Source organism: Prionailurus viverrinus, unplaced genomic scaffold (assembly GCF_022837055.1).
Source record: "Prionailurus viverrinus isolate Anna unplaced genomic scaffold, UM_Priviv_1.0 scaffold_35, whole genome shotgun sequence".
Classification (NCBI taxonomy): domain Eukaryota; kingdom Metazoa; phylum Chordata; class Mammalia; order Carnivora; family Felidae; genus Prionailurus; species Prionailurus viverrinus.
The window spans coordinates 7,826,643-7,854,484 of NW_025927605.1; the positions used below are offsets into that span (position 1 = coordinate 7,826,643).

Sequence of the window (27,842 nt, forward strand, 5' to 3'; positions counted from 1 at the left end):
AAAGAGGCGACACTGGCAGACGCGGTGAGGGGGCCGGTGGCCGTTACGCTAATCCTGGCTGCCCGTCCGTCCTCTCCCTTAGAACATCTTTGAGGTGGCCTACCAAAGTCCGTATCTCTTTGTTTTTGTTTTTGTTTTTTTTAACGTTTATTTTTATTTTTGGGACAGAGAGAGACAGAGCATGAACGGGGGAGGGGCAGAGTGAGAGGGAGACACAGAATCGGAAACAGGCTCCAGGCTCCGAGCCATCAGCCCAGAGCCTGACGTGGGGCTCGAACTCACGGACCGCGAGATCGTGACCTGGCTGAAGTCGGACGCTTAACCGACTGCGCCACCCAGGCGCCCCTAGTCCGTATCTCTTTGTACGGGATTAAAAAAAGTACAGCTGAGTGGATGGAAAAACCAGGTCTGTTATCAATTCTGGATTCCCAGGAGGTAGCCTGCAACTGGGGCTCCAAGTCTGACTTTAAAGAATCCTAACTTCCATCTCCCCATGTTCCTCCAAGACTACCCTGCCCTGCTGCGAACGTGCCACAGCTGCTTCCTCACCATGGTCTGGAAAAGCTACCCCCTCTTCCAGGAAGAGCTCCTGTGCCGACTCAGAGAAGCCATCGTCACTCAACCCCGCTGGTGGGATAAGATTCCTCTCCCTTTCCACGCGGCGAATGTACTTTGCCTAGGCTGCAAATATTGACCTTATCTGTATTTATCTCACGTTTATTCCTTATTACCCTCTGCTCTGTTTACCTCTGTGTACTGTTAGGTCATGCCCTTGACCAGCCTCCCTCACGGGGTGCTGCGAGGACCCAACCCGGTGAGGCAGTTCCTCGGGGCTCTAGGACAGGACGATCATTATCGCAGGGAGGAAGGGCTTGGGTCTCGCCCTCCCGGAAAGGTTCCGGGACACAGGACCAAGTGGAGATCTGGAGTCAGAAAGCTTGGGTTTCAATCTGGGTCCGTGTGACCCTGGGGGCAAGAGACCACCTAAGCTTATTTTAGATCTTTTGCAACCACCTTGAGACCTGTTGCTGGTGATGTGCACGGTGGACCCCCGAACGGGCTCAGCATCCTGAGCCTTCGCCAAAAAATGAGGATGGGAGACACTGCTTGCCCGGGTCACAGTCAGAAGGAAATACAAGTGCAGGTGCGGAGACTTGATATAAATTATAAATCAGAATCTGGGGGCGCGTGGCTGGCTCAGTCGGTTAAGCATCCCACTTCGGTTTCGGTTGTGATCTCACGGTTCGCGGGTTCGAGCCCCGCGTCGGGCTCTGGGCTGACAGCTCAGAGCCTGGGGCCTGCTTCGGATTCTGTGTCTTCCTCTCTCTCTGCCCCTCCCCTGCTCATGCTCTGTGTGTCTCTCTCTCTCTCTCTCTCTCTCTCTCTCTCTCAAAAATAAATAAACGTTAAAAAAAAAATTTAAAAAACAATCAGAATCTGTGCGGGAGGACCGTTATTACTACCGGTGTCACATATAGGATAAAAATGGTTCACGAAGATATTCTGGTCGGTTAGGAAGGAGAACTCCCAGGCGTGAAATTGATTAGAGGTAGAAAGGGCGTGGAGCCTCCCCCACCCCCCGTACCTCACGTGGGCCCTTCTGCCCCAGCCTCCTCAGCTTACCTTTGTCGTTGGGGATGGACGCCAGCTCCTCGCCTGCACCCCGGTGTTCCTCACGGCTGGCCTGGCCCGAAGGCTGGGGGGATGCCAGGGGCACGGAGGGAGAGCTGGCAAGGTTGCCAGGCTCCAGGAGGAGGAGGGGGTGGTCACAGCTGCCGCTCTGGGGGGGAGCTGGGGCGCGGTGCCCATCAGGGATATCAAGGATCTGCGGGGGAAGAGGGTGGGAAAGGACCCTCAGGCCCCTGTCTTCAGGCCAACAGAGCTGCGGTGACCCTTCAGGCCCTCCCCTCGGTTGGTCTGTCCTCTATTCGTTACACACAGCGACAGCAGGACATGGTTTTCTTAAGTCACTAATTTAAGGGAAAGCCCTTGCTAGGTCTGAAAACAGCACTTGTGGCCCAATTTAGAATTACGCGTTTATTTGTATGGTTTCCTCAAGGTGAGGCCCCCACCAGGCTCTAAGCCTCGAGGGCAGGGGCCTCCTCCGGATACACGAAGATGATGAACGTTCGGGAAGCGCGACGGGGGGCAGGCCACCGGGCCACTGACCACACGAGCCAGGGCAGGACAAGCACGCACGTTATGATCACGTAGAATATACCCCCGCCTCGCTTTTTAACCATCAGCGGTACTTGGACCCGCAGCTCACCAAACTGTGTGTGTGTGTGTGTGTGTGTGTGTGTGTGTGTGTGTGTGTGTCTGGGTGGGTGGGTCTAAAATCCCACATACGCGTAAATTAAAAATCAACTAGCAAGTAACTCATAAACTGAGGTGTGTGCCCGTTAGAATTATATTAATACTGCCCAACTGGCATTCTCCGATTGCACTGTGTCAGTATAAAAATGTGCCTGAGACTGCAGAAAAGGTAGCAAATAATTCTGCCCGGGAGTGGGGGGGGGGGGGGGGGGAGGATGGGGAGGCTGCACAGGGGCAACTAGGCATATGAAGGATGAATGTGGGTCACCAGGTGGACGTGGGGGGAGAGGTGATGACACTCCTGAGGCACGGGTGGGGACAGTGATGGGATGGTGACGAGGGAGCAGGGAGCTGGTGCCATGGCTGAAGAGCGATGCCCAGCCCCTTCCCCCTGGCTGGGGAGCCCCCTCTCTCCACCCAGCCCGGCCCCTTCCCTTTCCACTCAGCCCCCCAAAGCCTGCCCCAGCCGCACCGCCCAGCTCCGCCGTCCCGAAGGCCAAGCCCATTTGAGCGTAACAGACTCCATTTGTGTTCCTCGCTCAGGCTGGTGTTCGCACTGCTCTGTTGAGGTCTCCGTGGTCTGGAGCCCCTGGAGAGCAAAAGTCCGCCCCCCAACCCCGGGCCACTGGCTGTCCCGCGTCAAGGGCGTGCCCCACTCACCCGCAACAGCTCCTCTTCTCCCTGTTCCTTCACAAACACCTCCTCCAGCTCTTGGTTGAGCCCTTCCAGGCTCCGGTGCAGGCAGGGGCTGAGTCGCAGGACAGGTGACCCTGAGGGGAAGCTGGGAGGGGACGCCTGAGGAGGAGGCAGATGAAGGAATCACGGACCCCCCTCTCCCCCCACCCCCCACTCCCAAGCCCTGTACAGTTACTAGTTCTGATGGGGGTGTGGGGGTGGGGCAGGGGGTGAGGTCATGTCTACACAGCAGGACCAAGGGAATAAAGGAGGATCTGGGGACAGTCGCCAATTGCTACAGGAAAACTTGGTGGCCTTTTCCCCAGAAGTTTAGCGCTTCGAGAGGTCTAGAGTGAGCTTTTAGATAAGTCTGCAGGCTCACCACTGCCTCCCTCGGAGACGGGCACAGGGGTTGAGGGGAGAACCATTCCCAAGGGCAAGAAGCCCATCCGGCCTCACTCAGAGTTCAAGTTTTGGCTAAAACCACCTGGACAGCCACACGGCCACGGCACATGCAGGGTGGCAGTCTTTTGTCAACAGCTGTAAGACCCGAGAGGACGGGCACTGGGGGACGACAAGGGGCACGGGGCCCTGGGAGGGGGCGGAAACATACCCTCAGTGCTCCCCGCACGGCATGGTCCCCTTGGAGTGGGGAGCCCCGCTCCTTCTCCTTTCCACTGCGGCTCAGCTTTGTCCTCTGCAGTTGCTGCTTCAACTTGGTAATCTGGCAGCCCAGAGAGAGGGTGGGGGTGGGGCCGAGGCAGGTGAAGCAACGCTAAAGGGCACCGGGTCCCCCCTCCCACGCGTGGCTCCTGCCCGAGCCCGTGAAAATACATAAAAGGAGGCTGGAAAACCTCTCGTGGTGGTGTTCACAACTGTGATAATACATTCGTTGGGCAAGTTGGAGACCTTATTCACTAGATATTTGTTTGTTTGTTTGTTTGTTTGTTTAAATTACCACGTACTGCATGGATCAGTTGGAAAGATGAATCAGATAGGTCGGTTTCCAAAAAATTAAAAATACGCAATGCCGAAAGCATTTTTGTCTCTCCCAGATTCCAAAGGCGTGGAAATACTACTCTATTAATAGAAATGGGAAATGAGGTTTTTGAATTCAGTCTTCCAAGTACATTCGCGGCCATCTCACAGGCCCCGGGACCAGGAAGGGTGGAAGGATTTCCCCCCAGGTTGAAAGCAGACGGCACTGAGCAAGGAGCAGGCTCTCAAGAAGGAATATCAGATTTTGTCCTGGCTTCCAGATCTTGTACCAAAAACGCGTTATCATCAACGGTTTTGACTATTATCCCCGTCACGTCTCTAACCCTCCACCTCCTTGCCCTCAGCTGGTGAATGCTCTGGAAATGCAGATCTAGTTAAATACGGGCCCAAAGTAAAGAGCATTCAGAGAGTAGACCTGCCGCCCAGAGCCATACAAATTGTGACCCCTGCCAAGAAGAAAGTGGTTTTAGAGTTGCTGTCAGACTCGGTTCACGCCGTGACTCCACGTTTAGGGCAAATAACTTGCTGACTCTGACAATTACAAACTCTACATACTTTGTATTTCCCACTAGTCTTTTTTTAATGTTTATTTTTTATTTATTTTTGAGAGAGAGAGAGGTAGAACATGAGCAGGAGAGGGGCAGAGAGAGAGAGAGGGAGAGAGAGAGAATCCCAAGCAGGCTCTGTGCCATCAGGGCAGAGCATGATGCAGGACTTGAATCCACGAACCGTGAGATCATGACCTGAGCCGAAATCAAGAGTCAGACATTTAAGTCGACTGAGCCACCCAGGCGTCTCTTTTCTCTTCTTTTAAAAACAAGGCTAGGGGCGCCTGGCTCAGTCGGTTAAGCCTCTGACCTCACTCAGCTCAGGTCATGATCTCACAGTTCGTGGGTTTGAGCCCCGCATCGGGCTCTGTGCTGACATCTCAGAGCCTGGAGCCTGCTTCAGATTCTGGGTCTCCCTCTCTCTCTGCCCCTCCCCCACTTGTGCTCTGTTTCTCTCTCTCTCAAAAATAAACAAACACTAAAGAGAAAAAAAAAAAAAAAAAGCTAGGGTCGCCTGGGCGGCTCAGTCAGTTAAGCGTCTGACTTTGGCTCAGATCATAAGCTCATGGTTCTTGAGTTCGAGCCCTGCGTCGGGCTCTGTGCTGACAACTCAGAGCCTGAAGCCTGCTTCCGATTCTGTGACTCCCTCTCTCTCTGCTCCTGCCCCACTTGCCCTGTCTCTCTCTCCAAAATAAACAAACATTTAAAAAAATTTAAGAAAAAAAAAAATGAAACAAGGCTAGATGACTAGTTAAGTAAGAAGTGAGGTTGGGGGCTTCCAGTCCCCAGAAACTCACTCTCTTTCTCCAGCCTCTGACTGGCTTATCTGGACACAACCTCAAAGTAAAGCGAGAACAACGGCGGCTCCCATCTCGCGCTTGGCTGCTGGAGGGCACCAGCAGTCGCTGGCAAAGCCCCAGCCGGCAGAAGGGTCTGGACTCCTAAGCCGGGCCCCCCAGGCCACTGACAACTTCGAAGGAGCCATCTCATTAGTAAAAGTCTAGACCAAGGCAGGGGGGACTGAAGATGTGAGGCCACGTTGGAGCAGATGCGTCGCCGTGCTGGGTGTGGACAGGACGTAGCTACCGTGGCCAGGGAGGCGGAGGGAGCAGTTACCTCTTTTCGGTGGTCTGTGCTGCCCCAGGACGCCGAGCGCTTGTGCGTACAGGAGCTGGCCCGCTCACCTTCAAGCTCTTGCCAGGACAGGGGGGTCTGCAGGGAGAGAAACCCCCGTGAAACAGAACAGCTTCTCAGGCAGGCTCCGGGGAAGCAGCCACACCATTGCCTGGATGGAGGCGGCGGCTCTTGGAAGGCTTCTCTCTCGTCTGTTCGTCAGCCTCCACCTGCCCTGCCTCTCCCCCAATCCACGTTCTCCGGGAAGCCTTCCCTGATGCGCCAGGAAGGCCAACCGTCTCTTTATTCCCTTATGAAGTTTACACATGGATGTGTTCCGGGGGCTCCCCATGGCTGAGGACGAGTGCTGCCCCTCCCCATCCCAACCAGCTTCGAAAGAACAGGGGCTTGGGGAACCACTGGCATCCTCGAGCCCTGGATCCTTTATGGGTCCGGCACGGAGAAAATGTCAGCAGCGGTCCCCCGTCCTCCAACTCTGACCAAAGCAGAGACTTCTGGGTAGCCCGGTTTCTCAAGCTCGTTGTGTGATTTTCCCCTGTACACAGAATAAGTGTCGGGGGCCCCGAAGTCCTCCTGAATACACATGGGAGGGGACATTCTCAGCGAGGAGGAAGCCAGAATTTGGAACTCAGCCCCGACTCCTGACCCCTCTTGGCTTTATCACAACTCCTTCTCTTGGGCTCTGTTCTGCCTTTCGTGAGAACAGAGCTCTCAGCCGGCCCTATCCCTCTCCCCAACCCCCGGCCCTGGCTGCATAGAAGGCCAGGGGCCCAAGATCAAGACAGAGGGAGTTGGAGACCCACTTCCTGGGCCCCAACCTGAGGGAGGAAGCCGTTGGCTGAAGCATGAGGCCCAGGAGGACAAGATCACTTCCCACCACCAACACCCCTACTTCCATTCCAAGGGAGAGGCCCAAGGGGGAATGTTCCAGGGGAACCGGCTCTAAATTCTCTGCACAAGCTGCCAAACCATGAGGGCCTGGGAACCATCTCCTCCAACAGATCTGCTGACCTCCCCCGAGAGGCTGTTGCAAACAGAAAAGGGGGAGGATTGGGGGGGGGAGAAAAAAAAACCCCGCCACCACTCACCATCCAACAGTTTTGAAGAACTGGGGGGTGAGAGGCAGACTGCCCTGCGTGACAGCTGTACGGAGGGGCCACAGGGGGCTGAGTCTCCCTGGCTCTTCCCTGTCCCAGCTGCTGACCAGGACCTTTCCTGGGCCAGGCGACACAGCGGGGAGGGGGGGATGGGGGGGAGGGGGAGACAGCGGCCCCACCCTCCCTCCCTGATGCTAGCGCCACAAGGAAGACCGTCCAGGGCTCCAGTCTCCACACCCCCCTCGTTCAGGGAGAGGGCACCCAGCACGTCCTGCGGGCCCGCGGCCCAAGCCCTTGAGGTAAACCTGGCCGTGACAGCAATATGGCCGCCAAGCGGCTGGTCTACTTCCAAATGCCCGTGTCTCTCTAAACTAGGGTGTCGGCAGACAGAGCCTCAGGAGAGCTGCCGCTCCTACTACAAAGTAAGGAGAAGGCGCCCCTCTCCAGGAGCCCCCTTGGCCCAGCGGACGCACGGACGCGCCTCCCCTCCCGATCGCTGGCTCCGCTCCTCAGAGGGACGGCAAAGGGGAGGGTGGAAATGCCCATCGCCCCTCGGCCGCCGGGAAGATCCCGTGCTCACAAGCGGGGATGGGGGAGACCGGCCTAAAAGCAGCCCCATCCAGGCTGCCGGCGGTTCTCCTAACATCTCTCGTAGACTCTTCGACTGCCTCCTTCCTTCTGAGGCGCGTGAGGGGGTGGAGGGAGACAGGTGGGCAGGCACCGGAGTTGAGAAAGGGTGTGAAAATTCACGCCCGACGGGGGTCATCTCCCTCGGTCACTGTACCCCAGCTCTCCCTGCTCGGCCACATCTTCCAGCAACTGCAGCCGCCTCTGTGTAGACCATGCTACCAGGGCCACTGCTTTGCCCCAGTGCCTGCCAATATCACTGTCTTACCGTCCATCTGTCCCACGGGCCCTCCGTACCTGGCACTCGTCCCACTCAGGCAAGCCTAGCTCTGCCTCCTTTCTCCCCCTTTACCCTGGATCTCCACGCCTGGCCTCACCCTGGACCTCTATGCCCGGGCTCTCCATCTAAGATGACCTGTCCTACCAACTCTTCCCAGCCTTTCCCTCGGGGAACTCTCTTAACTCGTCCACGTCGTGCTGGCTGCTCCTTTGTTCCGCGTCTGCTCTGGACAGATGGGCCCAGAGTATACACATCATCCATACCCTCAACAGATAGTTACAGAACGCATACTGCGTGTCAGGTGCCGTTCCAGGCGCCGGGGACACCACAAGGCACAAGACAACAAAAATCCGTGTCCCCTCTGAGTTGATGTTCTGCTTGGGGACATAAGAGAAAATCACAGCAAAAAAAGGGGAGAGGAATGCTGGGCAGGGGAACGTCATTTAAAAAAAGAATTTTTTTTTTAATGTTTATTTATTTTTGAGAGAGAGAGAGAGAGAGAGAGAGAGCAGGGGAGGGGCAGAGAGAGTGGGAGACACAGAATCCGAAGCAGGCTCCAGGCTCTGAGCTGTCAGCCCAGAGCCCGACGCGGGGCTTGAACCCACGAACCATGAGATCATGATCTGAGCCGAAGTCGGACACTTGACTGACTGAGCCACCAGGGGAACGTCATTGTAAAGGTCAGGGATGTCCTCGCTGAAAAAGGAATGTCTGAAGGAAGCTGTGAGGGAGCTGAGGGAGTGAGCCATGTGACTATCTGCGGTAAGAGTGGGCAAGATGGAGGGAACAGCAAGTGCAAAGGCCCTGAGGCAGGAGCAAGCCTGGTGTGTTTGGGAATGATAAGGAGGCCAGCATGGCTGGAGCAGAGTGAGTGAGAGGCAAGGTAGTAGCAGATGAGGTCAGTAGGTGTGACGGCCTGAAAAATGACCCTGCAAAGATACCAGGTCCCAATCCCTGGAACCTGTAAATGTTACCTTCTACGATAAAGTTTTTGCAGATGTGATTAAATGGTGGATCTCAAGGTGGGAAGCTTATCCTGGGTTATCCAGACAAATAGGGCCATTACGAGTGTCCTTACAAGAGAGACAGAGGGCAATTGGACACCCAGGGAAGAAGATAAGGTGATGTGACCCCAGAGGCAGCTGCTGGAGTGATGTGGCCACAAGCCAAGGCTCGCAGGGAGCCTCCTCAGAGCGCGTGGCCCTGCCAGCACCTTGGAAGGTGAAACAGAATTCGACTTCTGGCCTCCAGATCTGCGAGAGAACCAAGTGATGTTGTTTTAAGCCACTGAGTTTGAGGTAATTTGTTATAGCAGCCCCAGGAACTGAATTCAATAGGCCATCCCCTGTCTGAAGGTGTTTACGCGCTGGCTTGGGGTATCTGTCGGGCAAGCCCGTGCACGAGTAGGGGTCTGGGCCCCTCCGACTGAACTCAGACTGTCAAGAGTGGGGACCACACCCTGCTCCTTGTTTCTAGCGCATGTGGATAGACAGGCCACTTCTCTGGGTCTCACCACGGAGGTCTGGGCCAAAGTCTCCACGGGGTATAGACAAGTCACAGCGAAGGAAGGCTACCCTTCAAAGAGCAACCGTTTACGGCACAACCGGGGTCAAGCCATGCCACATGACGGCAATGGCAGCAGTCACTCCAGACGATCCTTTGGAAGCGGGATAGGGCTTGAGGTCAGCAGACCAAGATGTCGTGCTTGTCAAGGGGATTCATGCATCGGAACAGATTTATTTTAGCACCCTGGCCCAAGGGGAGCAGCTGAGGGAGAAGCAGGGCTACTCGCTCGCCGTGAGTGACATCAGCCAACTGTGCAGATGATGCCTGGATTGGGCAACGCTGGATGTGGGTCAAACCAAGGAAGCCTTGCCTGGGCTTCTGGGCTCCCGGGCTCCCGGGCTCCCAGAGCTACATGTGGAAGGATGGCTGGGGGTGGGGGTGGGGGACAGCTTTCCAAAGAACGGCCTGGTAGAACAAGAAGGCAGGGGTCCCGCGGAGCTGAAAAGCCTCCAAGCTGGAACTTCTTCCACTGCCCCCAACCCAACTCAGTTTCTACCTGGACTCCAAGGCAAGAGTCCTGGCCATGCTGGCTCCAGTCACCACCGGAGCCCTGGGAACACGGCTCAGTACGCCTACGTGGGCACGAAGAACGGCGTGGTGCCTGATCTGGTATAGACGGTCAGCAACCACATGTCGAACTGAAGTTCAGCAGGGAATCAGCTCCTTGGGGACCCTGGCGAAATACAGGCAGGGAAAGGCTCTGAGGGTGGTCTGCCGGCCCACGCCAAGAGCTCGGGCTGCAGGTGGCCAAGGCCGCGGTCTCTGGCCCTCCAGTTGACGACGGAACTCTCAGGCTTTCCGTCACGGACCCATTTGCAAATGCGCCGTGCTGTCGTCAAGCCATATGCTCGCCACTTTGGAAAACAGGTGCCGTGCCCAGGCCCCCCACACCCACAAGGAAGGCCTGTGACGGGCACGCTGAATTGTGTGTCATCACTAAGTGCTAAGGTGCTGGCTTGGGAAGAAGAGCAGGGAACAGAAAGAGAACACAGTAGGGAAAAGTCACAGAAGGGGAAGGCTTCCCAGACGAAGTATGCCACTCTGCCTCTGGCCTACAAGACACTCCAATGAGGTTCGTCAGGGACTTAAGCCGGGTTTTTTTCCCCCAAAAGGTAAATCAAGCCTGAAGACAAAAAAGTCTACCATAGAGGCTTCCGCGCCTCACCCGGAGCATATGGAGGAAGCAGGGCTGGGATGCATAGAACAGGGGGCCAGGCAGAGCAGGTGCCCAGGGTCCCGTCTGTCTGCAGGATGAGACCAACGAGATCACTTCCTCCCTCCAGAACAGTGCCTGGGGACACTCGTGCTTTGCACAGCAAGAAGGGAGGGGTGACCACAACCACCGGCATGTGCGGCCATCACCTGTCCCCAGCCCCGCCACTAGGAGGGCCAGCCCAGAGCACTCGGTGGCCAACACCGGTTTACCAGCTGACCTGGGAAGAAGGTGGTCCAGAGAGGGGAGGACATTCCTATTGACCTGGAGAATCCTCACAAAGCCCTCTAGGACACCAAAGAACCTCCTCCAGATGACGGTGACCCCACACAGGAGCCTTGCCCGTCCTCCCCGGGCTGGCCACTCTGTGCCCCACTCCCGCCGCACCCAAGCTCTCCCTTGGGCCTCACCAAGCTGGTCTCTGGGAGAGCTGGTCAGCTCTCTCCCATCGCTCTTCCTGGCTCCGAACGTGCAGAACTTCACAGAACAACCCACGCCCCCAAACAAGACCTATATCCCCCTCTCTTCCTCCCCTGCCCCAAAGGCTTGGGTAACCGTCTTCTGCCTCGCGACGAAGACTCGAGAATGCAGCGTGCCTGGCTACCTAAGTGGCGGGTGCTCTGTGCCCGCTGCCCAGGTCAGAAACTTGCTTGGAACAGGCAGGGTTCTTGCTCGCTCTAGGAGGTTCAGAGGGGGGCGCCGCTCAGCCTAACTCTGGCTGCCGCCCTCACTACAAAGCGTGTCCCGGGAACGCCAGGGCTGATGCGGTCTCCAAACCCACACACACACTCTAGCTGCTGGCTCTGGGGCGGGGGGGCAAACGAGGAGGCAAAAGTGAGGGCCTGCCTGCCAGGTACCGTAGACGTGCTATGCCGGTGTGGCTGGAAGAGAAGGGGCAGAAGGCAGGGGTGGGGTCAAAGAAATTAGGAAAAGGTTCTGGCATCCATCTGTTTTGTAACAGCACAAAAGCTTGCAAGGACTTCCGTAAATCCCGCCTCCCCACCCTCCCTCTACCCTGGTCCATGCTCCCTTGTCTCTCCCCGGTAAAGGCCCTCCCTCATCTCTAGTCCTTTCTGGGGACGTGCCCGTGCTCTGCAGACAAGGAACACCAATTACTTTGGGAGACGTCAGGAGAGCCTCAGAGCTTCCCAGTGTAACACCAGTGTTGAAGGAGGTGGCTTGTGCCAGGCCAGGGGGCTCAAGCAGGAATGTGAATGGAGCCCAAAACCTGGAAGCAGAAAATTCCCAGAAGGCCCAGGAATCAAAGACCGGCAGAGTGCATATTTTGGTTCGGATGCCTACGTTGATCAGAATTCTCCCACCTCTTGCCCGCAGCCACAATATTGACAGGTTGCTAAGAGTTCCTCGAGGGCTGGAGCCCATCCCGGGAAAAGAGGAAAGCTGCACAGCTTGGCTTTGCCAGACCCACGGAGGCGCATCGCTGACCTCTGTCTTGCTGTGGCAAGAAGCCCAGACTTGTTATATAAAAGATCTGGCCTGCAGCTGGGGCCCGAGTGAAAACACACAGCCTAGAGCCCAGGCCTCTAAATCCGGCCAGGGAACATCTGAGGGCGGCCCGGCCTTGAGTTGACAAAGAGAACGCTCTCCGAGGAGTGGGGTGGAGGCTTCCTAGAAGGTTGGTGGCCGGAAGTGACAGAGACGGGGAGAGGTGGGCTACCCGGAAGCCTGCACCTGTCAGAGGGGGATGCGCTCACAAGTTTGCACCCTCGAAGTCCTACCTGACCAGATACGTTATTTGGATTAAACACTCCTCTGAGACGAGAAAGGGAGTGGGTGCTCCAGGCCCCGGAGGGCAAAGCGTAAAGCTATCTTACTCGGCCTTTCTAAAGAATGCCGGGGTTGGGGCGCCTGGGTGGCTCAGTCGGTTAAGCGGCCGACTTCGGCTCAGGTCATGATCTCATGGTCCATGAGTTCAAGCCCCGCGTCGGGCTCTGTGCTGACAGCTCAGAGCCTGGAGCCCGCTTCGGATTCTGTGTCTCCCTCTCTCTCTGCCCCTCCCCCGTTCATGCTCTGTCTCTCTCTGTCTCAAAAATAAATAAACGTTAAAAAAAAAAATTTTTTTTTAAGAATGCCGGGAACAGCAGTGCCCGGGGCTCCAAAGAAGCGGGCCCCCGCTGTCCGGTCCGCCGCTGGAGCGTGTCCTCCCTTCGTACTCTGTTTGTGGATCTAAAGAGGCCTGCTGATCTGGGCTGCGGCAAACTGTTGTTGGTTCAAGGTGGGGCATTCCCACGAGAATTCCTCTCGTCTAAACTGTGCCAAACATTTGGTCTCATCTCATCCCTTGGCTGTCTGCTCACTGGCCTTCATGGAATGGGCACCCAGACTCACAGAGGCCAAATCTTGTTCTCATTTCCTCATTCTTCATCCCACAGGCCGAGAACAGTACTGGGCCTTCAAACGTTCGCCGGCAACATTTGAAAATGAATCTCATTAAAAAAAAAATAAATAAACGAAAGAAAGGGACCGACGTGATGCGCACAACAGAGGAGGTAGGGGGACGGGAGGACACAAGACGCTTGCGTGCGTGGCGGTCACCCCGCCTGTGAGCGAGCAGAAGAGGCGCACACTCCCAGCTAGCAAAGGGACAGCTGACTTGCCCGGGACCCCCCAGGATGCAGGCCTGCCTCTGAGCCCGTGTTCTTCCCACCCCGTTTCCTCTTTCCTGAGGAACTGCATCAAAATGGAAACGATTTGACTCCTGACGACTGCTAAGCATGGTGAAGTCCCGAATCAGGTTAAGAAGTATCTTTGTACACGGGCGCCTGGGTGGCTCAGTCGGTTAAGTGTCCGACTTCAGCTCACGTCATGATCTTGACGTTCCTGAGTTCGAGCCCCGCTTCGGGCGCGCTGCTGTCCGCACAGAGCCGGCTTTGGACCCTCTGTCCCCGTCGCTCTCTGCCCCTCATGCGCATGAGCTCTCTCTTTCTCTCTCTCTCAAAAATCAATAAACATTTTTAAAAATGCAGAAAACAAAACTTAAAAAAAAAAAAGAAATATCTTTGTATAACTTCACATAGGAGATGATTCCTTGCTCGGGTGAACACTATCTTATTCAAAAGCTGACAAGTAGACTGGGTGATCTGCACAGATTCGTTCCAAGTTAAGGATTCCTACTGAAAAGACTGTCAGGAAGACAATGACTGACAGAGGGGACCTGGGCTTCAAAGGACCTGAATGGGCCCACTGAAATCCCACCGGGCTGCTGGCAAGGGGTCAAGTCTTCATGATCTGAGAACTTTCCCCTCCTACTGCTCCAGGGGGATCTCTCCTAGCTCACCACACTTATTGGACACCTCTTCCAGTTGTCTGGGGAATGCAAACTCGGCTGAATGTTGGCCTGCTTAAGTTTAGAAAGGTAAATCTCATTTTTTAGAACGCAGAATAGAGTCCAAAGTCAACTCTTGCTTACCCACACATGAAGACTCACAGCCAAACTGGAAAACCCAGATTGACTTCTCTCTTCCACCAGCCAGGTGGAATGCAAACTTGTTCTCACGTTAAGTTCACGGAGAAAACCAACCTGGTAAATACCAGATGATGAACAGCTACGTGATGCATATTCACAGCCAAACCCCAGGACAGATCATTCCAGTGACAGAGCTGGTGAGCAGACAAAAAGCCTCCTCAGCCAGCCCCCTCCCCCCATCCTTATCCCAGTAGGAGAGCGCGTCATTACCTGGGTGGCCTTGTCATTGGTACAGCAGGTGAAAGCCCCATCAGCATCTCGTGGCCACTGGCCCAGAAGGTAGGAGCTGAGGATGGTGTCCAGGGAGAATGTACGTCGGACCTGGGGTGGCTGAGGCCTACACACTGACTTTTCTGGGGCCACGGAGCACGGGACGCTGGCTGGAAGAGAGCACAGCCCGCACACCTTGACATGAGCACGGAGGAGGGAGACGTGGTAACCAAGCTTCTCTCTCCTAGGAAGCCTCACGTGACTGCCACGTCTTCACCTGTATCCACCTCCCTCCTACAAGAATATGGAGTGGCCCATAAAAGCAAATACAGTCTTGGGACGCCTGGGTGGCTCAGTCGGTTAAGCATCCGACTTCAGCTCAGGTCATGATCTCACGCTTCGAGGGTTCGAGCCCCGCGTCGGGCTCTGTGCTGACAGCTTGGAGCCTGGAGCCTGCTTGGGATTCTGTGTCTCCCTCTCTCCCTGCCCCTCCCCGACTCGCACTCTGTCTCTCTCACTCTCAAAAATGAATAAATGTTTAAAAAAAAACTTAAAAAAAAAAAAAAAAAGCAAATACAGTCTGACCGGAACTTTCCTGACTTAACCAGCTGGACTTTATCACTGGAAACAATTTACATCCTTTTACTTTGGATGAGGGGTTACTTTATACATGTCTTCTATCTTTTTCCTGTTCCTCATGGACTATGAACGTGAACTCTGAAGTCTCCATAGGGGAGCAGGGCTGTTTCCCATCATTAACGAGGGAACTCTAAGTGGCCAAAAAGCAATCTTTTATCCACTGCCCTGCCTCTCTCTGGCACCCACGGCAGAGCTCCTAAGCACTGAACAAAATCAACCCAATTAACTGAAGGACTCTTTATAATTCCTTCAAGACTGGTTAGCTCAGCGAACCTAGGTGACAGAACAACAGAACTCCTTTCAACCACCCAGGATGGAGGAATCCAGCTAAGGAATCCAGCTTAGGAAAATCAGTCTCCGGGGCACCTGGGTGGCTCAGTCGGTTGAGTGTCCAACTTAGGCTCGGTTCATGATCTCGTGATTTGTGAGTTCGAGCCCCACATCAGTCTCTGTGCTGACAACTCAGAGCCTGGAGCCTGCTTCGGATTCTGTGTCTCCCTCTCTCTCTCTGTCCCTCCCCCACTCACACTCTGTCTCTCTCTCAAAAATAAATAAACATTAAAAAAAAAAACTGAAAAAAGGAAAATCAGTCTTTGGGATCCCTCCACTGTCTCCAACTTCAGGTGAAATGGGACAAGCATAATAAAGCAATTATAAATCCATTCATTTAATTTTTACCTCCGTTAAGTTTGGGGAGAAGGTGAAAGTTGAAACCGTCATAAGATGTTAAGAGTTCTGGAATCATGTGTAAGTTTCAATCATCTGGGTTGACCCTGTTTTCCATGGCCACATTCAAAACATTCTACTATCTCGAGATCTGTAAAGGTTCTTTCCTTTAAACAGAGCAAAACGCTTTCACATCTGCAGTATTCCCTTGACAATTCATGTGTGCATTAAGCAGAGCAAAAGGAACCGGGGACTGTAGGTATAAATAAACTTGAAGAGCTTTATATTAAAAAGACACCAACTGGCTGGCAGTTCCTAAAAAGTTAAACATAAAATCACCATACAACCCAGCGATTCCGCTTCTAGGTAAATATACAAGAGAATCTATAGCAGGGTCTTGAGAAGATATATATGCACTCATGGTCACAGCAGTCCTATTCAACCACCAAAAAGTTGGAAGCCACCAAATGCCCATCAACAGATGAACTGGATAAAGAAAACGTGGTGTGTGCACGCAATGGATTATTAGTCCCAAAAAGAAACGAAATTGCGATACATGCTACGACACACGATGAAACTTTGAAACATTATGCTAAGTGAGGGGCGCCTGGGTGGCTCGTAAACGTTAAAAAAGAAAAAAAAAAAAAAAGAGAAACTAACACCATGTATGTTATCCAGATCCATTTACACATTTACACACATTTTGACAGAGCTGTAATCAATATGAAACGCACATTGTGTTCTGCTTTGCTCTACCCATTTTACATACGCATCTCCAAGTATCGACAATCTACATATTTATCGCTTTCAATGACTACATAATGTTCCACCAGGTTGGTATACGGGAGTTTGCTTAGCCACTCCCGTATTATTGGACATTTGAGGGGTCTCCCTGCTCGCGATTCACGTATCACAAATGTTACAACGCGGATAACTTTCAGTCTGTTTTTACTTAATCCCTGGCATATTTCTGAGTCCTCTCCCTCAGCTCTCATATGCGCTCACTTAAAACCCAAGAGAAATGGGGCGCCTGGGTGGCTCAGTCGGTTAAGCGTCTGACTTCGGCTCAGGTCATGATCTCACGGTCCGTGGGTTCGAGTCCCACGTCGGGCTCTGGGCTGACAGCTCAGAGCCTGGAGCCCGCTTCGGATTCTGTGTCTCCCTCTCTCTCTGCCCCTCCCCTGTTCATGCTCTGTCTCTCTCTGTCTCAAAAATAAATAAACATTAAAAAAAAATAAAAAAAAACACACGAGAAATGACATGTTGCAAACGTAGTAAGTGAATTGTGGGAAAGTCGGGAAATAGACAAACAAAAAGAAAAACCTCGAACCTCAGCATCCAAAGAGAATCACAGGTAATACCATGATAGATATAACCATGTCAGCCTTATTGCTCTGTGTGTGTGTGTGTGTGTGTGTGTGTGTGTGTGTGTGCTTTAAAATAAAAAATGGGCTGGGGGGAGGGGCGGGGAGTGCGCCTGGGTGGCTCCGTCGGTAAAGCACCTGACTCTTGATTTCAGCTCAGGTTATGATCTCACAGTCTCTAAGTTTGACCCCCCACACTGGGTCCTGTGCTGACAGTGGGGAGCCTGCTTGGGATTCTCTCTCTCTCCCTCTCTATTCCTCCCCCACTTGTGCTCTTTCTCTCTCAAAATAAATGAATAAAACCAATTTAAATACATAAATAAAATACAAATACAAAATAGGGGGCACCTGGCTGGCCCAGATCAGTGGAACATGTGACTCTTGATCTCAGAGTAGTGAGGTTAAGCCCCATGTTGGGTGTAGAGATTACTTAAAAAGTGAAAAAATCTTGGGGCGCCTGGGTGGCTTAGTAGGTTGAGCGTCTGGCTCTTGATTTCAGCTCAGGTCATAATCTCCCAGTTCGTGTGTCCAAGCCCTGCCTCGGGCTCTGTGCTGACAGGGCAGAGTGTGCTTGGGATTCTCTCTCTCCCTCTCGCTACCTGTCCCTCCCCACCGCCCTCTCTCAAAATAAATAAACTATAAAAAAAAAAAATAAATAAAAAAATGTCAAAACACATAAAATTTAAAAATGGGATCATTTTTTACATGTTGTTTTCCAATACGTTTTCACCTGATACCATAAACACTTCTCCAAATAATACATATTGACCTACAAGCTATCCTTTTAAATGATCTTAACATTTCTGTCAAAACTCTTCAAAGGTTTTCTTTCAATGGATACTACGCACCATTTCCCACCCATGTCCGGAGCCTTCCCTCCTCTGAGGTTTTGCCCACGTGCCCAGGGTGGAAATCGGCCCCATGAATCAGGGCCGGCCTAACCACTCCACCTCCACGAAGCCTTCTGGATTTCCTGGAAGGAATATCTCGGGATTTTCTGATTTTCCCCAGCACTCTGTGCCTTTCTAGTACTTAGCATCCTCTCTCTTGGGTTACGAGTATTTTAACTCCTAGATAATAAACAACCTGCAGCCAAGGACTGTCCCTAACTTATCTTTGTACCCCACACAGCGCCTAGGACATAGGGCTGGTGGTTGGGCAGTACCTAAGTCTTCGTGTAAAATCAAAACAGGTTACTACAAGGGGCCGCCTCCTCTAATTATACCACGGATTCAAAGTCTGTGCATCCATGCTCAACCCGCTCCCCGTGAATAAAGCCCCCAGGCCTGCCTGTCTCTTCCTCTCCCCGGCTCAGGAAGGCCCGCCCTCTCTCTTTCTGCTCCCTGAGCCTTGTTATACCCAGTGAGGCAGCGACGGGCATGCTGGGTTCCAGCCCCAGCTTCATCTTCCACACAAGCCCGTCCACCACTCTTTTTCCTATCCTGGATTTAAGACCAAACGGTGGCAGTCCAGATATTTTGTGGAGGCTTTGACACAGGCTGGCAGGCAGGTCAGACATCACATTGCTGCCCTGTGGTCCGCTGAAAGTGCCCATGAGACCCCGGGGATGAGAAAGCAAGTTTACAGGATGACGTGACCGAGTAACAGAGAGGCAGGTGGGAAGCAGATGAGCAAGAGGTTGGCATAAAGGCCAGAAGGCCGTGATCCTGACAGCTCCTTCATCGCTGTGCCAAAGAGGGCTAGGGCTCCTGGGCAGGGGCAGGGGGTTGGAGGGTGAAGCAGCCAGGGGGAGATATCCCTGGGAACTGCCTGACCCAGCCCCTCGGCAGAAGCTGCAGCAAAAGCATCTTTGGGATTTTTCCTTTACGGGGACCATGAGGACTCGCTGGTATTTATATAGAACTTTTGAGTTTCACCCCATCTGCGCGGTGTTTTAATGCAGGTCTTTACTCCCCTGTCAGCCCTGAAAGGGGCTGGGGGGATTGTAAAGGGAACTAAGGGCCAGAGGGGGCCAGGCTCGGGCTAGACTCGGTCACCCACAAGGTCCGAGGTGGTCCTAACACCTAAACCCAAGACTCTTTCCTCCCCAATCACCCCACACAGGCTCCTGGCCCTTTGGCATCAGGAACATCCTGAGAGGTTGCACCTGCAGGAAGGACTGTCCTTTTAGCCCCTTTTTGGGGAAGAAAACCTTTCGAGGGCAGGCACTGCCCAGGTGTCTGGGCTGATTTTGTTTCCTGGGTTGGTTGGGTTATTTTTTAAAGTCTTTGAGACCTTGGGATTCTATGATCTCCTAGGGACCATTTAAACCACATCCATTTGGGGGTGCCTGGGTGGCTCAGTCGCCTGAGCGTCTGACTTCGGCTCAGGTCATGATCTCGCGGTTCGTGAGTTCGAGCCCCATGTAGGGCTCTGTGCTGACAGCTCAGAGCCCGGAGCCTGCCTCGGATTCTGTGTCTCCCTCTCTCTCTGCCCCTCCCCTGCTCACACTCTGTCTCTCCCTCTCTCTCAAAAATAAATAAACATAAAAAAACTTTTTTAAACCACACCCATTTGGTATCCGTATGCATTACCCCTCATATCCCACCCCACTCAAGAGCTCTGGTAGGAGTCTAACCTCAGGGACAACTATGAGGGATGGGACTGTCCTCCCAGGACTCCCAGGGCGAGGGGGGACCCAGAATCCTGGAGTTTGCTATGAGAATCCAACCACCCACTGTGGTCAACTCTACATGCTTTTTGGCACCAAAGTTATTCATAAAGACTCTGAGGGCATCATGGGTCCTGACTGACTCCTCCAAGTACATAAAAATAACAATACCAAAAAGAAAGGAAGAAAGAAAGAAAGAAAGAAAGAAAGAAAGAAAGAAAGAAAGGAAGCACCCGATCCAGAACCAGCAGCCTCTGATGCCTGCCTCTCTGCCAGACTTGCAAGGATCTCATTGCATCAAAGTCAAACTGGAGGCCTTGCCTCAGTTTCTCTTCCTCCAAAGACAACAGGGCCTCAGCCATATTTCGACAGTGACCACATCCTAGTGCCGGCACAGCTCCTACCAGCCACAAGGTGACAGACTCCCCTTCTGTCTCGGAGACCTCAGCAAGGCCCCACTTCCCCTCCCTGACCCCCAAACTCTTGGCATGTCCCAATACCTCTGGAGAGAAGAAAATGCCACGTTCCCTTCAAGCTCGGAAAGAAGGGGAGGAGGGCACTTTGTGGAAAATTAGATTTTGATAGAAAAAGAAAATTTACCACTTACTTCAAAACCCTAAATGGTTTGGGGAGCACCTGCTAATCTGGGGCACCAAAACCAATAAAGGGCAAAACCAAGGTGTCAAGTCCCCCCCGCCACTAAATGGAACACCATCCAAAGCTAGAATCAGACAGTGACATGTATTGTGTCACCCTCAAGGGGGCGACAGTCTGGAGCAACGTGGGCCCCGCAGATCCAGAAGCAGCTCTGACGTGAGGGAGCCAGTTAGTTGGGACCAAGGCTCTACCCACCTCGTGATGTGACTGCAGCCACTGCCGCCCGATCTCACTGCGCCTGCTCTCCCATCTGGCAAACAGGAGCCCGGGCCCAGCCTACGTTCCCTCCTAGGGATGCTCCAAAGAGCAGAAGATGAGAGGCAAAACTGCTTTAAAGCCTTCACCAGACAGATCAGGTTGAACCAGTTAACGTCACTTAATCCCTTCCTCTTCCGTGATTCTTCAGGACAGAAGGTGGCGGGGGGGGGGGGGGGGGTGGAGGGGAAGGAGCCTAGGAAGAGAACGAGCTCTAGCCACGTTATCCCTTGGGAACGTGCACTACTCCGGCGTCAAAGCCTCTGCTTTATTAATGCCAGTCGAAGCCAGTATAGGCAGCACCCTGAATAAATGGAGAGGGACACACAGCCGCTTGGAGAAGCTGTGCTGCCCACGGAGACCTAGCTCAGGTGGGGACCGTCCCCTGAGAAGTCCCCCGAGCGAGAGCGTCGTCGAAACGGGGCTGAGCCCTCCCGGACATACCGGAAAGATCGGGGGACTGGGGTCTGCGCGGCCACTGTGGGAGTACAGCTAAAGCGGCAGCACTGAGAGGTCGCGACGGTTGCTTGCGGTTGGAAGATGAGCTGGTTTCATTTCTGGAAAGTACCCCTCTCAGATTTGGGAAGCTGGGGCGGGGCGGGGGGGGGGGGAGGGAAACAGGACAATCGGCTCCCCTAGCTGAGAAGCAACGCCCGTATCACGACGGGCCCGTGACAAAGCAGCAGGCCTTGGTGGGGGGGGGTGACGGAGGGGGGACGGGCACCAGCTGGGTGCCTGCGGGAGGGTGGAGTGTCCTGTTTACAGCGCTGTGGGGTATTATCAGCCCATCGCATGTAGCAGCCTCCACAGCCCAACCACCTGGCGAAGCACCCTGGCACGGGGCCAGGCCATTTCACCATGCAGCTGAGCAGCGGCGGAGGCTTGGGTTCTTGGGCAATGGCAAATGGAAAAAACAAAACACAACAGCGCACGCCGGAGATAAGAAGCCTCAGGTGCTATCTTCCAGCGCCACTTGGTTCGGTTTCCCAACTGCTGCATTTGTATGGCTTCGGGGACAGGGGCTCCGAGTGGACAGGGCCAGCGGTCAGGTGTCTGTGCGTTGGGGGGAGGGTCCAGGGGGCGGAAAGCAAAGAGCAGACAGGACACGGGACCGAGAGTGGCCAAGAGGGGCCTGGCGCACCACCACAGACCGGCGGACTCCTCCAGAGTGCCCACGACACGCCAGTCTATAAGCACCAGTGATATGGGAAGCGGGCACGGGGACAAGGATGAAGGGGGACACTGTCTCTGCTGTTCCCTTCTATCCCCTGGCTGGAGATCAGCTCAGGCCTGACCACACCAGCAACCCCCCCACCCCCACCCCGGGAACCCAAAGAAGGATGACAGCGCTTAGAAGGGCAAGAGGGGGTCAGGGGAAGGAGGAAGGCAGCAGATGATGCAGGAAGTGAGGCTTTTGTGGCTGTCTTTCTCAACGTGGCCAGAGACAGAGCGTGGGGTGGAGGTTTGGCAGCTTGCACGGAGAAACGAGCCGCTGACCAGAGGGTCCCGGCCGGGCATCTGAGCGGGGGGTGACTTCACTCATGTTGCTACCTTTGAAGCAACGCAGGAGAAGCTTGGGAAGTAAGACAAGGCTCCTCTCCCTCATCCTCTGTTAATGTGAGACCTAGTGGTCCCAAAATACCCCAGAAGGACTACAAAAGGGAGAAAGATAGCCAGCGAGGTCGCACACATGGCCAAAACTCAACAACCAGCTGGTCTCACAAGTGAGCTGGGAGTCACTTTCTCACGTCGCTGGGCTTTGGAGCATTACCAGCACTAGCCTTCTCGCCTCCTCTCTTAAAGAGAGATCACATACTGTAACAGAAGCTGTACCTGCATTGGAGGAAATACGAAAATGCAGGTGAGCAGGAACTGAAAAATAACAACTATGCGTGTCCCCACTCGGGAGATCGCCACCTGTACACAACCCTTCCTGAGCTCTCTCCACGCACGCGTGTATCCATCTGTCTTTTTAATAAAAATGAGATCAGAGCATACGTGTTTTTCTACAATCTGCTTCTTGCCGGCAGGCATCTTCCTTCAGAAAGAGGAGCTGGCAGGGCGGGGCAGTCTGGGAAGCTGAGGCCGGGGGCATAAAGCTGGCCATCAAGGGAGCAGGCCCTGCCGCGTCCCGCCCCCCCCTCCAGGCTGTGATGCGGCCCTTTTGTTGGGGGAGGAGGTGGGGGGGGGGGGGATGTGAATCTGGAGAGGAGCAAAGTGAAACAGGGAATCAGAATTTCTAAACACTTCCCCAGGAACAGATTGGCAGTCGGTAGGGGAAGTTCCTTCCAGAAGCTTTATAAGGATTCTTGTTCCATTTCAGTACGTGTGTTGGGATTAAACACTGCAGACAGATCTTCGGAGCAACCTGTATAGTCCAGTGCTGCCGAACTGCTTGCTTAACTCAGGGACATGTGGGTTTTGGAGGGAAGTTGTGGTCAAACTGAAATCCCCAACATGACTGTACAAGACTTAGAAGCCCTCCTTGGAAAGCCCAAGGAGACCCCGACCATCCCAGCTGGGAAAATCAAACCTGGGGCTTTAAACAAAGCTTCTTTCGGCGCCGAGCAAAGAGCTCATTTTCAACCACGACATGGAGAGGCTACAGAAACCAGATTCTAAAAAGAAAGAAGGAAACAAGAGTAACATCACATTTCCCTTACCGCGAAGGCTTACCTAAACAGAAAAGAGCGATGATATTTGTATATGCATGAGAAACCACTCAGCCAGACCCTCAGTGAATTCCTAAGTCCATGGTTAAGTGTGCAGCACAAGTGAGAGCATTTCTGGCCGTGTCTGACTTCCTAGCACACAGACCACATCTATGGGAAGCGGGAGAGAAGGGCCAGGAGCAACCCATCTAGAGATGTCACTGTGGGGGGAAAAAATAAGGAAGAGGCTGACTCTTTGTAGCAGCAAGGAGGAAAAGGGTGATCTCAAGTGTGCGTGTATGCGTGTGTGTGTGTGTGTGTGTGCGCGCGCGCGCGTACAAAAAGAGTAGACAGCAGTTACTCAGTTATTCGATTCTCAAGAACCTGCAGTTAAAAGAAAAGGAAGTGGTGTGAACTTTTCACCTTTTATCTGAATTCTCTGAAGAGTTCTGCAGGATTTCAACATCCTTAAAACAAAATACTAGCAGTTAGTGATTGGATCACGCTTTCCTTTGGGATCTACTTGGACTCTGCACGCGTAGCATAAATAGCACATAGCCTAGCCCTCTCTTACAAACAAAAAAAATCCCCACCCACGGTTATTTGGGAGTGAGGAATCTCTGGGCGGCCTATAAACTCGGAGGACGGGCACAAACCCCTCCGTATTTTCACTTCTCGCAACAATCTGATTCCTATCAAGTCAAGAAGGGATCACAACATCCAGTCAGCTCCCAGGTAGCCTTGTAAGATAAACTGAGGGAAAGGCAGCATCAGAGACTGAGAAGGTTCGTCCACAACAAATCCTACGAGGGGACACCTGTGACTGAAGCTCAGCGATTCCCGCTCTGAATGTGTGCACCCCATACTCTCGTGAACTCACCTACAGAACAGGAGGCAGAGTTTCTGGTGTGTTACAGGTGGGGGGCCTGTGACACACCCTCGTGTAAAGAGGCGAACTGATTTCTCCGGGGCCCCACAGACAATGCAGATGCGGATCTTTTTAATCCAGGAGAAGACTTTTGAGGGTATAATTCCCACCCCCCCGTCCTCCACTGTCCGGCTCCAGTCTCTGACTGGCTGGCTGCCTTGATTGAGGAACGGCTTCCACGGGTTAGAAGAGCTCTAGTCCTTTCCCTCGCTAGGAACCAGGGTGATCATACCTGGGTCTCAGGAACACTGTTTTACCCGCTGGGCATCTTGGGCGGGGCCCAGGGGAAGAAAAAGACAATTTAAAAAATGAAGAGATTCCTTTTCTGGTGAGGAGAATGCAAAGTGGGTGAAAGAAAGAAAAGAACTAAGAACTCCAAATCGTCAAAATGATGTCTGCTTTGTGAACAAACTAGGACTTAGTTTTAGTTCCATCCAGCCTGCCTTCTCCCTGATCTCAAGCAAACTGCCGGACAGCAATATCTGTGTAAGCAACTATTATTCACTTTAATATCAGCCCAACTCCACGCAAAATACCTAGTCTTCGACGGAATTTGATTGACCCTGTTTTGTTGCCTCCCCCCGCTCCCCGCTGACGATTCCAAAACCCAAAAGAATTTTAAAAATTTTTATTTTGGGGGTAGCTGAATGGCTCAGTTGGTTAAGCACCTGACTTTTGATTTTGGCTTAGGTCATGATCCCAGGGTCGTGAGATTGAGCCCCGCATTGGGCTCAATGCTCGATGCTCAGCATGGAGCCTGCTTGGGATGCTTGGGATATTCTCATTCTCTCTTTCTCTCTCTCTCAGGAGCCGCCACTGACGTTAAGGGTGAAGTGTCACGATATTTGTAATTTCCAAACAGTTCACAAAAAACAAACAAAACACACATACGGATGCACACGTAAGTCTAGACACACACATACCTAATACACAGAAGGAGAGAAGAGAGATTTGACAATGGCAGCAAAAAGTTATCGGTGCCTCTAGGTGAAAGATAAACGGGTGTGCGTGGTGCTTACAATTTTTCTGTAGGTTTGAAATTCTCCGAAATAAAAGTTGTGGGGGGAAAAAAAAGAACGGGCTTGATTTGGGAAGACGGAAATTCCGTCCCCTCCTCGGCAAGGATCTAAACCCTTTAACATTTCAATCTTGGCAGGTGGTAGTCAAATTCAATTGGGTCACTGCTCTGGACTTCTAATTTGGGGAAAGGGAAGGTGGGCGAGAAGAAACGAAACAGCGAATGAGGCTTCATCTGAGGCAAGGAATTGAAAGATGTAAATCAGTACGAGGTAGAATAAAGATACCCAATGAAGGAGGTAACGTTAAATTAAGAAAGGTCACGTCATCCCGGGAGCAAGACCATGGGCAGACTGAAGGGGCTCCTCCAGGTCCAGAGACACAATCGGAAGTGGATATAGCCTCAGCGATGCCCAGCTAAGTTACCCCTGGGCATCCATTTGCCACAATTAGCTCTGTCACAGGAATGGAGAAACCAGTGAGAGCTTGGAAACATAGGTAAAAGTGGCTAAAGGAAAGGTAGCTTCTAAGGCCTTAGAATTCATCAGTCCTCGGCATGGGTGCAAAAGCCAAGGAAAGCGAACAGACTTTAGTTAGAATAGGAGAGAGTCTAGCTGGATACAAGGAAGAACCTCCTGGCTCATCATAATTAGATGAGGAGGACCGCCCCCAAGCAGCTCTGGGGAGAGATAACTGTATGCCCCTGGATGTCTCAGGAGTCACCCCCAGAAGGCAGGGAGTGACAGCAGAGGAGTCTGAGCCTCCTCTAGTTCTAGAATTCCCCAACTATTAAAGGGTAAATAAAAGATGGCCGGTGACCAATTCAGCTACATGGAAAGTTCAGAGCCCACGCTATCATCTGGGGCAAGGTAAGGTAAGTTAAGGGGCAGGGGCAGGGCACAAGTTCACCGATTCAAAGGGAGATTTGGCTGATCAAGACAGCTGTGCTGTGGGCTCCCAGACTAAGCTGGAGCGTATAAACAGTGCTCAGTTTACCTGCAGCTAGCCACAGGCAGAAGGTCTGGTCACATGACCGGGCGAGCAGCCATCAGAGCTCAGAGGGCACATTTGCTTGCTGGCTACACCTCACTAGGTTGGAACCTGTCAGGCTCTCTGCTCTTAACACTGACTCAGGTTCATTTTGCTCGGGGTTGAGGGGTGGTGGGGAGGGGGGGCTTTAAGAAGCAATTGCTCAATTATTCAGGACCAGGAAGTTACGGTCACAGGGTCACAGGATTTGCTTTGCCTTCAGGGTCTAAAACCCTGTTAGGGTCCCTCTGCTCAGCCCTCGCAGCCTTGCAAAGCTGCATGGACCATGCTGTCCCACTTGTGCAAAATCTTCTCTGGTTACAACCATCTCCTTCCGCCAGTTCTACTGCGTCCCCCGGCCGCAAAGAGGAGATACCCAAGAGACTGCTACATCCCACCGAGCAGTTCTCCACCCGGCCTCGGACATTCTGGAACTGACCTAGCCTAACCTCAAATCCCAGGCAAACTCCCAGGCTGTTGCCCTACCGGTGGAAAAACCCCAAAGTGTGCTGGGCAACATTCCAGGACAGCCCCTGCAATGCTGCCCTGATCTCTCCGGTTGTTCAGATGGGAGGCTCAAAGGTTAGGCAGTGCCTCCCGGGTAAACCTAGTCTGAAAAGCAAGATTAGATGGACCCTCCAGAAACAGCCTCGAAAGGTATGATGATTTTTTCCTACCATCAGTGTATGCCCAAGACCACTGATGACTTCAGAAGCAGAAGGACGCTTGCCAGGTCACCTCTCTACACGTGCTTGCACAGGCAGAGGTGGACGGGGCAATACATGTCACTGGGGGGTAAGTTACGCCACCTTCCCCGTACGCGACGGGCTTTGTGCCTGCTCTTAAATCAAGGGCTGTTAAATAGTATTGGTAGCTTCTTTTATAAGTCAGGCGAAGAAAAGGTTTAGCCGCCTGAAGCAAAGGAAAATTTGATCCAGAGAAACCGTTTGGGAGGTCAATTACCAAGATGTCCTATCTGTACCTCTGAGAACTGGAACTGAGAGGTGCCCGGGGGGCTCAGTCCATTAAGTGACTGACCTCGGCTCAGGTCATGATCTCCAGGTTCGTGAGTTCGAGCCCCGCATCGGGCTCTATGCTGTCAGCGCGGAACCCACTTCAGATTCTCTGTTCCCCTCTGCCCCTCCCCCACCCTGTTCTCGCTAAATACACAAATAAATAAATACTTAAAAAAAAAACAACAACTGGAACAACAAGGCTCCTTTGCCGCTGTCCCGTCTAAGTAGACAGCTTTTGGTCCCCTTTACACGGCTAAGCTGCACACGACCCAACAGGAATTAGGGGGCGGTCTTCCCCCATCCTCCTGCATCTTGTTCTGACCCTGGGTGTCATCCACCTGGCACTTTTTTAGGGGTAGGACAGAGCCGAGAAGAATCGGAGAATAGCGGGGATAGCCCTTGTAACTTGATGACCGCCTTAAGGCAAGCAATCTGAGTCCACAGGAGCTGGGGTAATAATACAGCAAATGTTCATGGGTTTATTTCACATAACTGGCTGGAGCCCACGGGGAAAAAAAATCCTTTGGTGTCCCACTTAACCAGTCTCATGGCTCTAGGGTGGCCACAGGAAGGCCCTGCAGATAAAGGACACGTGCTAAAACTAAATTTTTGCCAAAACTGTACTCTCTGTGTTAAGAAGTAGAAGAAGACTCACTCGCTTACCCCAATTCTGGAAGCTGGGGGGGGCGGGGGAATATCGGTTAAGCAACACTGTCAGGAATAATTCAAGGGGTTCAAGGAGCGCAGAGAGCTGTAAACCATGTGGTTTGGGGTTCGAGCAAAGGGGCCAGGAAACAAATGACAGTGTCTGAACTTCTCCCTCTGCTGGCTCAGCGGGATGGTCAGATGCACCCTCT

General features: G+C 53.0%; 1 protein-coding gene across 2 annotated transcripts in view; it reads right to left on the reverse strand.

Annotated features, from left to right (window-relative positions):
* Positions 1-27,842, reverse strand: part of FAM117A (family with sequence similarity 117 member A) — a 43,761-nt gene that overhangs the window by 4,536 nt on the left and 11,383 nt on the right. Inside the window, exons 1-6 of one of the 2 annotated variants that reach the window (XM_047845558.1) lie at positions 15,470-15,557; positions 14,153-14,322; positions 5,655-5,750; positions 3,605-3,715; positions 2,977-3,111; positions 1,624-1,825 (exon numbers count right to left, since the gene is read on the reverse strand). In XM_047845558.1, coding sequence (XP_047701514.1) covers positions 1,624-1,825; positions 2,977-3,111; positions 3,605-3,715; positions 5,655-5,750; positions 14,153-14,322; positions 15,470-15,536 — 781 coding nt within the window. In that variant the 5' untranslated portion in view covers positions 15,537-15,557. Of the gene's footprint in view, positions 1-1,623; positions 1,826-2,976; positions 3,112-3,604; positions 3,716-5,654; positions 5,751-14,152; positions 14,323-15,469; positions 15,558-27,842 lie in introns of those variants that run through there. The other variant, XM_047845557.1, reaches the window with a different exon arrangement.